Source organism: Erythrolamprus reginae, chromosome 1 (genome assembly GCF_031021105.1).
Source record: "Erythrolamprus reginae isolate rEryReg1 chromosome 1, rEryReg1.hap1, whole genome shotgun sequence".
In the NCBI taxonomy this organism is placed as follows: Eukaryota; Metazoa; Chordata; class Lepidosauria; order Squamata; family Dipsadidae; genus Erythrolamprus; species Erythrolamprus reginae.
In genome coordinates, this window is record NC_091950.1 from 282,286,335 (window position 1) to 282,299,835 (window position 13,501).

The following is a 13,501-nucleotide window of genomic DNA, read 5'->3' on the forward strand; positions in this document are numbered from 1 at the left end:
TATAAAAGTCTTAAATCTGTTTTTGAAATAGACATGTTAATAGTAAAGTCTAAAAGTTTTGATTAAAAAAAAATCATTTTTCAGTAGGTATAAAACAGAATACAAGGTTTGCCTTATTTGAATCAAGTGATCTTCCTATAATGTCAAACTAATTTGCAAACCCATTTCCGCTGATCCTGCAAGGGTGATCTTTCCAAGGTTGAGTATTCTGTTTGTAGGACTGTATGATTAGATAACTCTGTTCTTGCTGATTATTTTGAATCCTCTATACTTTCAGTTTCTGAAAGAAAATGAAGTCTGAATTAATTATGAGGTGACTATTTAACAGTTCTACGATTAGCCTGAGAAACATTAATGTAAATAGTTAACACATTCTTAACATGATTACATTGAGATGCATAATTCTTAGTTAGACGTTTGCCATAACTTTTCAATGAACTTCAATTTCAGAGATATACCGTATAATCCCATAAGGACACCTACATAATAATTTTTAGTTAGAAGTTTGCCATAACTTTTAAACAAACTTTAATTTCAAAGATATATATAATTAGGTGGGACTGGCTTCGAATTTATGCCAGCTCTGTATTTGTTACACATGTATAGCTTTATACAGGACAAGATTTATCAGTGCTATAAGAAGAGGGACAGCAAATAGTATTTCTTCTGCTTCACTATTGAACTATAATTTAGCATTAATATTGCTAATTTGACATGTTTTTTTAAAATTATACCTCACTATTTTCTCATGAACAGTGGAAAAGTAATTAACAAAAGGTTAAATAAAACTAATTTTTTTTTTTGAAAAATTGCACTGTAATTAATATACAGAGACCCTGCTCAAATCTATCCGCTAAGATGTTCCCTGAGTAACTTGGCCTCAGAGACTCTCTTGGAGCCTAAGCTACTTTCCAGGGTTAGGGTTTCAGGGATAAAATGAGCAGCAGGAACCCTCTGTTGCATTAGGTTCCTGAAAGAAAGGCAGGATTTAAAACAAAACATTAATCAATAATTAAAACATTTTTGTTGTTTTTAATGTTTTAATCTTTTTCACTTTTATAATTTTAGTATGATTTTATATGTTGTTTTAACTCTTGATTGGGAACTACTCTGAGTTGGCTAGAAGATGCATGTTATAAATACATTTCCCTTCCAAATAGAAAAAACAAATACTGTAGTTTAAAAAAACTTTAATTCCTTTATTCACTACATTTTTGTATGCCACTTCAATGATTAGTCTTGGATCATAAATAAATATACAGTAGCCATCTGGCAAACCAGCTCTCACATCAAAAGCATGTGTGAATAAAGATTTGACGTGAGATTTAAATGATTAGCAAGTCAAAATGTGTGGGTCGTAGTCTTATTATTATTCTACATTTCTTTGATCTCGGAAATGAAATGCTGTCCTAAAATGTCGGCATTAGACGTATTTATGTGCATTCACAGAGACCAAGACTGACAAAAACGTAAATATCTCTAACACATAGTTAAAACATCTTTACCCCCATAGCATCTTTTGCCCATATTGGTGTTCCATAGCACCTGACCCAACCTTAAAGAAGCAATCTGACTTGAAAATTTTCATAAGTATTGCCTCATTTCGAAGTTGAATGAGCTTCTGTTACTCTTCTAGAAACTTCTCTAGGAATTATACCTTAGAACAGGTATCTCAAGGTTAAAACAAATGTTTGGCACTGGAATGTTTCAGTCCTAGAGCGATTTGCCCTCCTCTAATACATTCAACAGAAAAAAAAGATACTATAACAAAAATATTGGTGTTTTCTGGGATTATAACCTGTTTCTGCACTTATTCTATATACAATTGTTTGATAATAAGCACATTAGAATAAACTGTAAGATATCTAACCATAAAGTGAATATAACTCTACAGTTTAGTTATGTTAAGGTTCTGCAGAAATTCATATTGATCTAAACTAATAAAATGACATACTGTACAACATTATGAAATTTAAATAAAAAGAAAAATGAGACATATTCATAATTGGAACAAGATTTAACATCTTCTGTTCAAACTCATTTTGAATTAGCAAATTAGTGGAATAATCAGTTTTAATCTTTAGTGCATGGGTTTAGATGAAATTGAGCATCCTATAATTTAAAATTACTTTCACTCCCTTGCTTCTACTACCTGAGGTTCTGTTCTCTATAATCTCTGCAGATATAACATTGGCTTTTCATATATTATTTGATTTATTGTATATACAGTGATCCCCCGGTTATTGCGTCCCCGACCATTGCGAACAGGGTAATTTGCGATTTTTCAACCCGGAAGTCAAAATACCATCTACGCATGCGTGCCCTTTTTTTTCTATGGGCACGCATGCGTAGATGGCAACCGGGAGATCAGCTGCTGGGCGGCTTCCCTGGGTCTTCCCCCTCTTGCTGGCATCAGCGAGGAGTTTCCCCACCGCCCACGCAAACTCCTCGCTGCCGCTTGCCCGCCCTTCGCCTGCCCACGCCGTTCGCTCCCCCTCTTGCTGGCGGGAGGGCGAGAAGCCCTCCCCAGCACCCGCTCGCCCGCCCTTCGCCGCTCGCCCGCCCTTCACCCTGGCGGAGAAATTCCAGCCCCCACCTGGTCCCGCCCGATCCTCCTCCCTGAGGCAGCTCGCCCTCCCATGGCCGCTTCCTCCACCCTCCATCGCAAGCCCTCGCCACCGCAGCCAACGCGCGCTTCGATCTTCAAGCCCGGCTCCTTTCGGCCCAGCATCCCGGGCCAAGCAGCTGCCTTCCGTGACTGAGCCTGGCTGGCCCGGAAGATCGTAGCGCGCGTTGGCTGCAGCGGCGGCGACATTGCTGCCGGCTTGGCTTCGCTCGCTTGCCGCTGAGGAGCCGAAGATTGGGGGGCGGCGCGGCGAGCGAGCGAGCGAAGCCAAGCCGGCAGCAATGTCGCCGCCGCTGCAGCCAACGTGCGCTACGATCTTCCGGGCCAGCCAGGCTCAGTCACGGAAGGCAGCCGCTTGGCCCGGGATGCTGGGCCGAGAGGAGCCGGGCTTGATCCGCTGAGCCTGGCTGGCCCGGAAGATCGTAGTGCGCGTTGGCTGCAGCAGCGGCGACATTGCTGCCGGCTTGGCTTCGCTCGCTTGCCGCTGAGGAGCCGAAGATTGGGGGGCGGCGAGCGAGCGAGCGAAGCCAAGCCGGCAGCAATGTCGCCGCCGCTGCAGCCAACGCGCGCTACGATCTTCCGGGCCAGCCAGGCTCAGCGGATCAAGCCCGGCTCCTCTCGGCCCAGCATCCCGGGCCAAGCGGCTGCCTTCCGTGACTGAGCCTGGCTGGCCCGGAAGATCGTAGCGCGCGTTGGCTGCAGCGGCGGCGACATTGCTGCCGGCTTGGCTTCGCTCGCTCGCTCGCCGCGCCGCCCCCCAATCTTCGGCTCCTCGCTAGCGCTGCGGAAGTTTAAAACACCATCTGCACATGCGCAGATGGTGTTTTTACTTCCGCAGCGCTACTTCGCGAAAACCCACTCGTTGCGGGGGGTCCTGGAACGGAACCCTCGCAACGAGCGGGGGATCACTGTATGTCACGTAAACAATGTAAATTGTTCCTAACATATGTTTCATGACAGGTTATTTATTTCAGTTTTCCAAATAAAATTTGTATTGAGATCAATATGGTACAGATCAAATGAAGAATGTGAAATTGTATTTCCAGGAAAAAAATATTTGTTGCTGTTCAGCATTTGTGTTTAGCAGAATCTTTTTCGTATATCCTTAGAAAACACATCAGCCACTGTCATTCCGTTCGTTTTTAATATCTGGTGATCCCATCTCTCTCTCTATATATATGCGTGTTCTGTTTTTGGATAACTTCGGTGGATTTTCCATGAAGATTTAATTTTCTCCTAGGGTTATATCTTGAGTTTTAGGAATGTCAATGTGGTATATTTTAGTAAGTATTAAAATGTGAAGAATGATCTTATAGACTTCACTCATTTTCTTACTGTTTTATTTTAACAGGAGGAATGTTTCTTGAATCTAGAAGCTCCTATTACAAGAGTATGTGGTTATGACACCCCATTTCCTCACATCTTTGAACCATTCTATATCCCAGACAAATGGAAGTGCTATGATGCAGTTCGGAAAATGATTAATTATTGATGTCCAGGTGAGAAAAACTTCCCAAAGTAATTTAAGTCTAAAATATTAGAATAACATGCTAAATAAACTAGAAATATCACAATGCTTTCCGTGGAATAATTCCCACTAATACTTATCCCACGCTCACGTATCCCATTGGACGGTTAGGTCCAACAGAGTTGGCCTTCTACAGGTCCCATCAGTTAAGCAATGCTAGTTGACAGGGCCTGGGGAAGAGCCTTATCTCTGACTGACCGGCCCTTTGGAACCAACTCCCTCCAGAGATCTGTACTGCTCCTACTCTCCTGGCCTTTCGCAAAATTTTAGAAAGTTACATCTGTTGGCAGGCTTGGGGCCGTTGAGCTTAACATCATGTTTCGGTCATAGATGTGATTGTGTGAATGTTGTTGAATGTTTTTTTTATGACATTGGGTTTTTAAGTATTAGTTTTTAGGTTAGTTTCACTTGTTATATTGTATTGGATTTTATTCTTACTGTTGTAAGGCACCCTGAGTCTGCGGAGAAGGGCAGCATAGAAATCCAACCAACCAACTAAATAAATCAATAAATAGAAAACTATGTATAGAAAAAATGGTAAGACTTTGATTGTTAATTTAGAGCAGGGCTCTCAAACTCCTGGCCTGTGGCCAGTTTAATGGCAGGGAAAAAAGTTGCAATATGGCACACTCACGAAGGAGGGCACGCTCCCAATATGGTATTCCTCTCAGTAATGATCTGAAATTAAGGGGCTTAGATATCTTGCCTTTGTCATGGTCAGATCATTTTCTGCTGTGGCTTGATTTTAAGGCTCCAATCCTCCCCTGCAAGGAGGCGTAACCGATTAGGTGGTTCTGCCTCTGGTGCCTGATGGACTCGGAGGGCTTTCAGAGAGTGCTCGGGGTTTTTCCGGATTCACTTGTACACAGTTTGGCAGAGTCCCTTGCTGTGGCCTGGAATACGGCAGCGGCAGGGGCTCTTGACCGGATTATGCCTTTGTGACCTCTCTGTGGCAGTAGACCCTGGAGATCTCCTTGGTTCACTGAGAAACTGCAGGGGATGAAACGCCGGAAGAGATGTCTAGAGAAGCATTGGAGGAGAAGTAAATCCGAATCTGACTGAACACTTGTAAAAGCTAAAAAGGAGATTTACAAAGTGGCGCTCCACAGCTGTCTTTAGAACATCATATTTCGGCTGTGGTGAGGGGGGGATTTGCTCAAGTTCACTTGATGCACCAATTGTGGCCCTATTTGGACAGGGATTCTCTACTCTCAGTCACTCACACCCTTTATCACCTTGAGATTCGACTACTGCAAATGCTCTCTACATGGGGCTATCTTTGAAGAGCATTCAGAAACTACAAATCATGCAGAACACAACCGCGTGAGCGGTCATGGACCTTCCTAGATATGCCCATGTTTCTCCAATACTCCGTGGACTGCATTGGTTGCCGATTGGTTTCCGGATGCATTCAAACTGTTGGTAATGACATATGAAGCCCTACATGGCATTGGGCCAGATTATCTATGAGATCGCCTTCTGCCGCATGAATTCCAGTGACTGTTGAGGTCCCACAGAGTCGACCTTCAGGTCCTATCAACTATACAATGTTGCTTGGCGGGGCCTAGGCGAAGAGCCTTCTCTGTGGGGGCTCTAGCCGTTTGGAATCAGCTCCCCCTGGATATTTATACTGCCCCCACCTTCCTCGCCTTCTGGAAGAGTGTTAAGACTCGCCAGGCTTGGGGTGATTAGACCCTAACCACCTGGCCGATGAATGTTACATATGATTGTTGTTTGAGTGGGTATGATTGGTTTTTCTTAATAAAGCTGTGTTTTATACATTAGTACCCTTAGTTTTAAATTAATTGGATTTAGATGATTACATTGTATTGTTCTTTTTCATAGGTTGTAAGCTACCTGAATCTTCAGAGAGGGGTGGCATATAAATCCATTTAAATAAATGAATAAATAAACAATGTCTCTGTGACAATATTTGTTTGACATCCCTGATTTAGAGAGTAAATTGTAAGCATGATTCATAGGTTTACAATCAACACTTAGAACAAAATAGAACACTTCCCCGAGATTGATTGCAACTTGTTCCTAGAGATCTGGGAAGTCTAGAACCATGTGAACAAAAAGATGATGATGATGGGGAGGGGGCATTGGAGTGTTTTTGAAGATGAATTTTAAGAGTTGAAATAGGACTGAATGATCTAGAGCATCACCTTATAATATAATACTATAGATGGATATAACATTGTTTCCAGCTGTACGGATTTAGCTCCATTGATCTTAGAAGCCGATGTCTTAGAAGAACTTGAACGATTAAAGATAAATAAGGCAATGGGTCCAGATGGCATCTACCCCAGAGTTCTTAAAGAACTCAGGTTTGTCAGATTTGTCATTGCTACCCCCCTGACTGATTTGTTTAACCAATCCCTGTTAATAGGAGATGTTCGTGAGGATTGGAGAATGGCCAGTGTTGTGCCTATTCACAAGAAGGGCAGTAGAGAAGAAGTGGTAACTACAGGCCAGTTAACTTGACATCAGTCAAGAGTCTTCGGAGAGGGGCGGCATACAAATCTAATAAATTAAATTAAATTAAATTATAGTTAAAATGATGGAGACTCTACTCAAAAAGAGGATAAATCAGCACCTAAAAAACAATCACTTATTGGACCCAGATCAGCATGGCTTTACTGAAGGCAAATCATGTCAGACTAATCTCATTGATTTCTTTGACTATGTCATTGGATGAAGGTAGTGCGGTGGATATTGCCTACCTGGACTTCAGCAAAGCCTTTGATACGGTTCCACATAAAGAGCTGATAGATAAATTAGTGAAGATTGGACTTAATCCCTGGATAGTTCAATGGATTTGCAGCTGGCTGAAGCATAGACATCAGAGAGTTATTGTTAACGGTGAGTATTCTGAGCAGAGTCAGGTTACAAGCGGTGTGCCACAAGGGTCTGTTCTGGGTCCTATTCTTTTTAATATCTTTGTGAGTGACATAGGGGAAGGTTTGGTAGGGAAGCTTTGCCTATTTGCCGATGACTCTAAAGTGTGCAATAGGGTTGATATTCCCGGAGGCGTCTGTAGTATGGTAAATGATTTAGCTGGAAGTGTCTTATTTATAAGAAACGTAAGTGAATTTTATATTTCCATATATCTCTGATAGATATCTGGAAATCCCTCATCACTGAACAAATGGCAGACTCTCTTGGAATTGGTCAATACAGCAACATATGTACTACCACAGGTTGCCTACCTCTCTTTAATAAAAACATATAATTATGTATCTCCTTGTGGAAGATACGTGGAGAGCCTTTCTAGATAGAAAAACTGTCTTTATTCCTAGGCTGGCTTTCATAGCCTGAGTGGCATCTAGTGGAAAGCAAGCAGCAGTCATAAATCAGAAAAACCACTCCACAGTTACTCTTGCTCATAAAACCATAAATCAGGACCTAATTCTTCATATTGGCTGTAAGAGGTCAGGCTGTACCGCAGGGAAAGCTCCCCAAAAACAGTTTTGAGCATAGTAGTCACGTTTCACAGTAGACTTAGTCATAACTGTTGGGTTTATTCTGGTGATCAATCATTCATGCAGCATTTTCAAGATAAAACTGCCATAGAAATAGTTTCTGTGGAGAATCTCTCATGTGAATTGGTCTTAAGTATCCAAGCCCTGATTTGGATTCAGCAAACCTTTGGTTCCTCCCAAGTACCTGAAAGTAACCATTACTTAGCCTTGCTTTCTTTTGCTTTTTCTCATACCACCCCTTTGCTTTTGTGGCAGGGCAATATACTTAATATTAAAATTAAGAATGGTGTGGCTTACTTAGAAACATAGAAACATAGAAGACTGACGGCAGAAAAAGACCTCATGGTCCATCTAGTCTGCCCTTATACTATTTCCTGTATTTTATCTTACAATGGATATATGTTTATCCCAGACATGTTTAAATTCGGTTACTGTGGATTTACCAACCACGTCTGCTGGAAGTTTGTTCCAAGGATCTACTACTCTTTCAGTAAAATAATATTTTTTCATGTTGCCTTTGATCTTTCCCCCAACTAACTTCAGATTGTGTCCCCTTGTTCTTGTGTTCACTTTCCTATTAAAAACACTTCCCTCCTGAACCCTATTTAACCATTTAACATATTTAAATGTTTCAATCATGTCCCCCCTTTTCCTTCTGTCTTCCAGACTATACAGATTGAGTTCATTAAGTCTTTCCTGATACGTTTTATACTTAAGACCTTCCACCATTCTTGTAGCCCGTCTTTGGACCCGTTCAATTTTGTCAATATCTTTTTGTACTTCTGTTTTTTCTGATATTTCTCCATATAACCTGAGTATCCTTGGTGTCTGAGTTGACAAGCTAGTTTATTTTCTAAGGAAGAAGGTGAATTGGGCCCAGTTTGTGAGCAGAGTGGTTAAGGTGAATGTCAATGGAGATTCTCAGTCTTCCAGATTATGGTTGTCCCAAAGGTGTTTTTTCAAGAGGCAACTAGACTTTCTGGTTTTACTTTGAAGACTTTTCACTTTTCATCCAAGAAACGTCTTCAGCTCTGGCTGGATGGTGGGGAATGGAAAGATTTATACTCCTTGAAGACAACTAGTCATTTGCATTCTTTTAGCAAAATAAACCTCCAGGTGACCTTAACAACTCACTAAAAGAATGCAAGTGGCCAGCTGTCTGTAAGGAGTATAAATCCTTCCATTCCTCATCATCCAATTATAGCTGAAGAAGCTTCTTGGATGAGAAGCAAAATGTTTTCAAAGAAAAATCAGAAGTTGCCTCTTCAAAAAGCACCTTTGAGACAAATGGTTGGGTTAATTTAGAGCAGTGGTTCTCAACCTTTCTAATGCCGTGACTCCTTAATACAGTTTCTCTTGTTGTGGTGATCCCCAATCATAAGTCTAGCGCCAATTCTCCCAACAGAGCTTTAAGCTGATTGGCAGGAAGGTCAGAGGGACACCCCCAATGTAAACGCCTGATTGGTCAGATTGTAAAAATATGTTCCAAGGCGCCAGAATAGAAGCTTTAGTTCCTAACACCATGGGAAATTTATCTTTTCCCAGGGTCTTAGGCAACCCCTGCGAAATGGTCGTTCGACCCCCAAAGGGGTCCCGACCCCTAGGTTGAGAACCACTGATTTAGAGTTTCTCACAGGACCAATCTTATTCTTTATTTCTCTGTCGCTCTTGCTTTTCCCTCCCCCCTTTCTATTCTGTCTCTTCAATTTAACAATTATCTTTCATTCTTAATCATTGTGGCTCCTTTACTTCCAACATTAGTAATAGGTGGGTGGAAACTAAACAAGGGAATAAGTAACTTAGAACTAAGGAAAAATTTCCTGACAGCCAGAACAGTTGATCAGTGGAACATCTTGCCTCCAGAAGTTGTGAATGCCCCAGCACTGGAAGTTTTTAAACGGATTTTGGATAACCATCTGTCTGAAGTAGTGTAGGGTTTCCTGCCTTAGCAGGGGGTTGGACTAGAAGACCTCCAATGTCCCTTCCAACTCTGGTTGTTATTATTATTATTATTTTAGCATGAAGAAAGGGTCACCAGAATCATGCACTCTCCAGACCCTTTAGACGGAAGGGTTATCTGAACTCAATAAACAAATCCCCCCCCTTCCAAAACCATGGTGGTACTCTTGTTATGAAGCACCAGAGTAATAAAAATTGCATGAAGCATTGTGATGAAATAAAAACCGTTAGACATCACATATCTTTAATCATTCCCAGTTATATTGTAGATTGTTTTCTCAACTGGCATGAGTACACAGTGCAGGAAAATAGTGCATTCTCTTTGGCCATAGCCAACATGTTGAACGGTGGCATAAAGAATGAGAAATAATTGAACTGTTCAGTGAGACACAGGAGAAAAGTAGAATTATTCGGTGAGATGTCTGTTTTAACATCTGTAAATGTCATGGAGAGGATTCAGCCTGCCTGTTTCTTTCAGAATTGTGCTTGCAGAACAAATATTTTGAGTCTACTTTGTGACTTTCCCTGAACTATTAAAAGCTATGGTGCAAATATGAATTTATAATATTTTATAAATATGCACAAACTTTTGTGAAAAGTAGTAATAGTGAATTCCCTATTTGTGGGTGCCGAGGAATGCCTTACAGTTTGTACCGGTTGTTTGAATATTATTAGAATTGTTAGAATGAGTAAAAATTTGTTGTAGAATATGTATTTACATGCATATGCACACCGACATACCAGTTATAAGAAAAGCAATTGTGTCTCAACATAAAGCCATTTGTAATGTGCTTAAACCTATTTTGCGTAATTGCCATTAAAGACCTTGCCAGTAAAAAGGTTATTAAATATTTTAGAATTATATTCCGGCATTTGTGATATATGTCAAGATACACTGTGATATGAAAAAAAAACATTCTGAATTTTTCTCAATTTTTTTTTTCATTTCTTCAACAAAAAGAAATTAAAAAAAAACATATTTACCTTTAAAGTAATATTGCAAATAATGTTTAGCAGTCCCAGCCAAGGGACAGCAATATAAAAACTTAAAAATTCTAATATTATCAAATTCTAATATTGTAATATTATAAAAAAGGATAAATATTTGCTAAGGCAGATTATCTACCAAAGTAGGCTACTTTCCCTCCTTATAATTAAAGCTAAATTTGGATTGATGAGACTCTCTACTCCAGGGTTTCTTCAGAACAAATGCCATTTACTGTGGAGATCCAAAAAAACCTCTGGAATTGAAATGTCTTTATTTACCTTGCCATTGTTAAAGCTTGGACAAAGTGTGAAAAGCTACAAAAATACTGGTAGCAGGATTTATTCTTGATATGACTAACCTGCTCCTGGGGAAACATTGCTAGCTTGCTTTATGCACTTTGTTTTCTTTGAAGCTCAAAAATCTTGATCTCAGGGGTGGTAGTGATGGGGGGCAGAATGTCATAGTTTAGTTCTTTGATCATAGAAAGGTTTTTTTTGTAATTGTTATGTAGCTTATAGTTGTCTGCTTGGTCACTTTACAGGAAGATGAATCCATAAAAATCAGAACCTTTGTAATTGTGAGCTTCAGGACATAATGTCCTTATTTGCTCCCCATATTATTAAGAATGTGTCAGAAAACAATGCATCTCAGTGTAAACATACTTATAAAGTAAAGAGCCAGTAGAAGAGAATATTCATAACTCAGGGTTAAAATGTGGCATCCAAGTGCTCTTTGACTTTGCTGTTGTCTCACAGACATTTCATTATCCAGCTACATATCATCATCAGATGTAGAAATTCTTCCAGATGTCCCTTGTAAAGCATTGTATACAGATAAACATGCTTTTGGATTTTGGCCATGGTAAATATGAAATGTAGAATATACATTTCAGTCCTGTAAGTTTATATAGATTTATTGTATAGCTGTAGGTACAAGTTTAACCAAAGAAATTATATACTTCAGTAAATCCCTCACTCAACCAAAGTTAACACAGCCTCTGTATGATACAAAGTTAAAGTGCATGTAGAATATACACAAATTTGTCAGTTTCGGCAAAGTTGTTTGTATACTTTGTTTATACAGTTATTGATCTCAGAACCAAATAAGAAAATTTGGCTATTATTTTGCAAAATTATTACTGTGCAATAAAGAAACTATAACACTGAAAGTTGGGAAAGGTGTCCAAATTTTTACTTCTGTCCTATTCACTGTTACTACTTGTAATGTGCAAACAGTTGTGAACTGATATTTAGGTTTGTACACAGGTTTTCAAAGTTGCAGGAAGTTGTGTTTAACTTTCTACCATATAGACATTGTGTCAGAGTCTGTTCATTGAAGGGTTTATGAAAACATACAGTATGATTAGGGACGTTTAAACTTTATGGTATTTAATAGCATTTATTCTTAAACAAGGATGCTTGGAAAAGCAAGCTATATAGTTCAGAGTTTTTATTTAAAATGATATTTAAACAAAATCTATAACCTATTTTATTTCTGTTTTTTTTTAAGGGTGAAAGAAGAAAGAAAATTCAACTGCTATCTTTATTGGAATAACCATTCAAGATTCTTTTATGGATACTTACCTGACTAGTCATCAAGCCAAAATTCTGTCAGGTGTGAAGTTTAATATGGACATGTGATTTTGATTCTTTCCCAATTTTGCACATGAGACTGCCAACTTGTTTTATCATTCAAATCAAGGCTCAGGTTGAACTTAATAAATTGTAATGAAGAGACCTGTGGTCTATTTTTTTGCCTTATTTGACAAATGTATGTTATAGTTTTTAACATTAGACTTGTTATATGTTTAATTGCTTAACAGGATTTGTATGCCACCCAATTCCAGTGGACTCTGTGGGGCTAACAACATATCGAAAAACAATATAAAATTACAATTTAAAATAGTATATAAAATAATCAATAACCCTATAAATAGCATTCAAACATTCAATAATTCATGGACTCAGGCCCACTGTAAAATCCAGGTCCATATATGCATTGATCCTAATTTCAGTAGATTGTATATATCATCATTGGTTATTGTATTCATGCAGGTTGTTTGGGGTTCTCCAAAAATCACTTGGAAGTTCTGAAGAATACTCTAGTATAAATTGACAAGTACATTACAGGTACATTAATAAGGAGACTGACAAATTCTTTAATATAAACAGATGGCTTGCTTGAGATGCTAAATATGATCATTTCAATTATTTGTAATAAAAAACCCCAGACATACAGGGTGTGTTCCAAAAGTAATGCAATTTTTTAAAAAAGTAATTTATTGAACAGATTTGCACAAACACTTAAATTCTTCAAAGTACTGTCCTTGGGCCTCTACACATTTTTTCCAGCAACTCTGCCATGACTGGTACGCACCCTGGAAGGTGTCTTCGGGGACCTTTCGCAAGGTCCTCGTCACGGCTGATTGGATCTCTTCTGTGGACAAAAAAATGGGTTCCTTGCATGGCTGGGAACAAAAAGAAGTCAGCTGGGGCAACGTCAGGACTATGGGGGGGGGGGGCAGCGTTGACACCTGGTGTTTGGCCAGGAACTCGCGGACTCGTAGCGTGTTGTGGCCAAGTGCATTTTTAGTTCATAGAAGAGATCCAATCAGCCGTGACGAAGACCTTGCGAGAGGTCCCCGAAGACTCCTTCCAGGGTGCATACTGGTCATGGCAGAGTCGCTGGAAAAAATGTGTAGAGGACCAAGGACAGTACTTTGAAGAATTTTAAGTTTTTGTGCAAATCTGTTCAATAAATTACTTTAAAAAAATTGCATTACTTTTGGAACGCACCCTGTACTTGATTTGGTCTAATCTGATCCCTTTTATAGGAAATGTAGCATCCTCCAAGAAATTTTTGATAGAAAATTTAGATATCAAAGGACTATGTTTACTAATAAGAACATTCACATA

General features: G+C 39.5%; 1 protein-coding gene across 1 annotated transcript in view; it reads left to right on the forward strand.

Annotated features, from left to right (window-relative positions):
• The window catches only part of BCKDHB (branched chain keto acid dehydrogenase E1 subunit beta), a 57,882-nt gene extending 45,560 nt beyond the window's left edge, over window positions 1-12,322 (forward strand). Inside the window, exons 10-11 of the mRNA XM_070733100.1 lie at window positions 3,978-4,125; window positions 12,096-12,322. Coding sequence (XP_070589201.1) covers window positions 3,978-4,118 — 141 coding nt within the window. The 3' untranslated portion in view covers window positions 4,119-4,125; window positions 12,096-12,322. The remainder of the gene's footprint in view (window positions 1-3,977; window positions 4,126-12,095) is intronic.
• The last annotated feature ends 1,179 nt before the right edge of the window (window positions 12,323-13,501 follow it).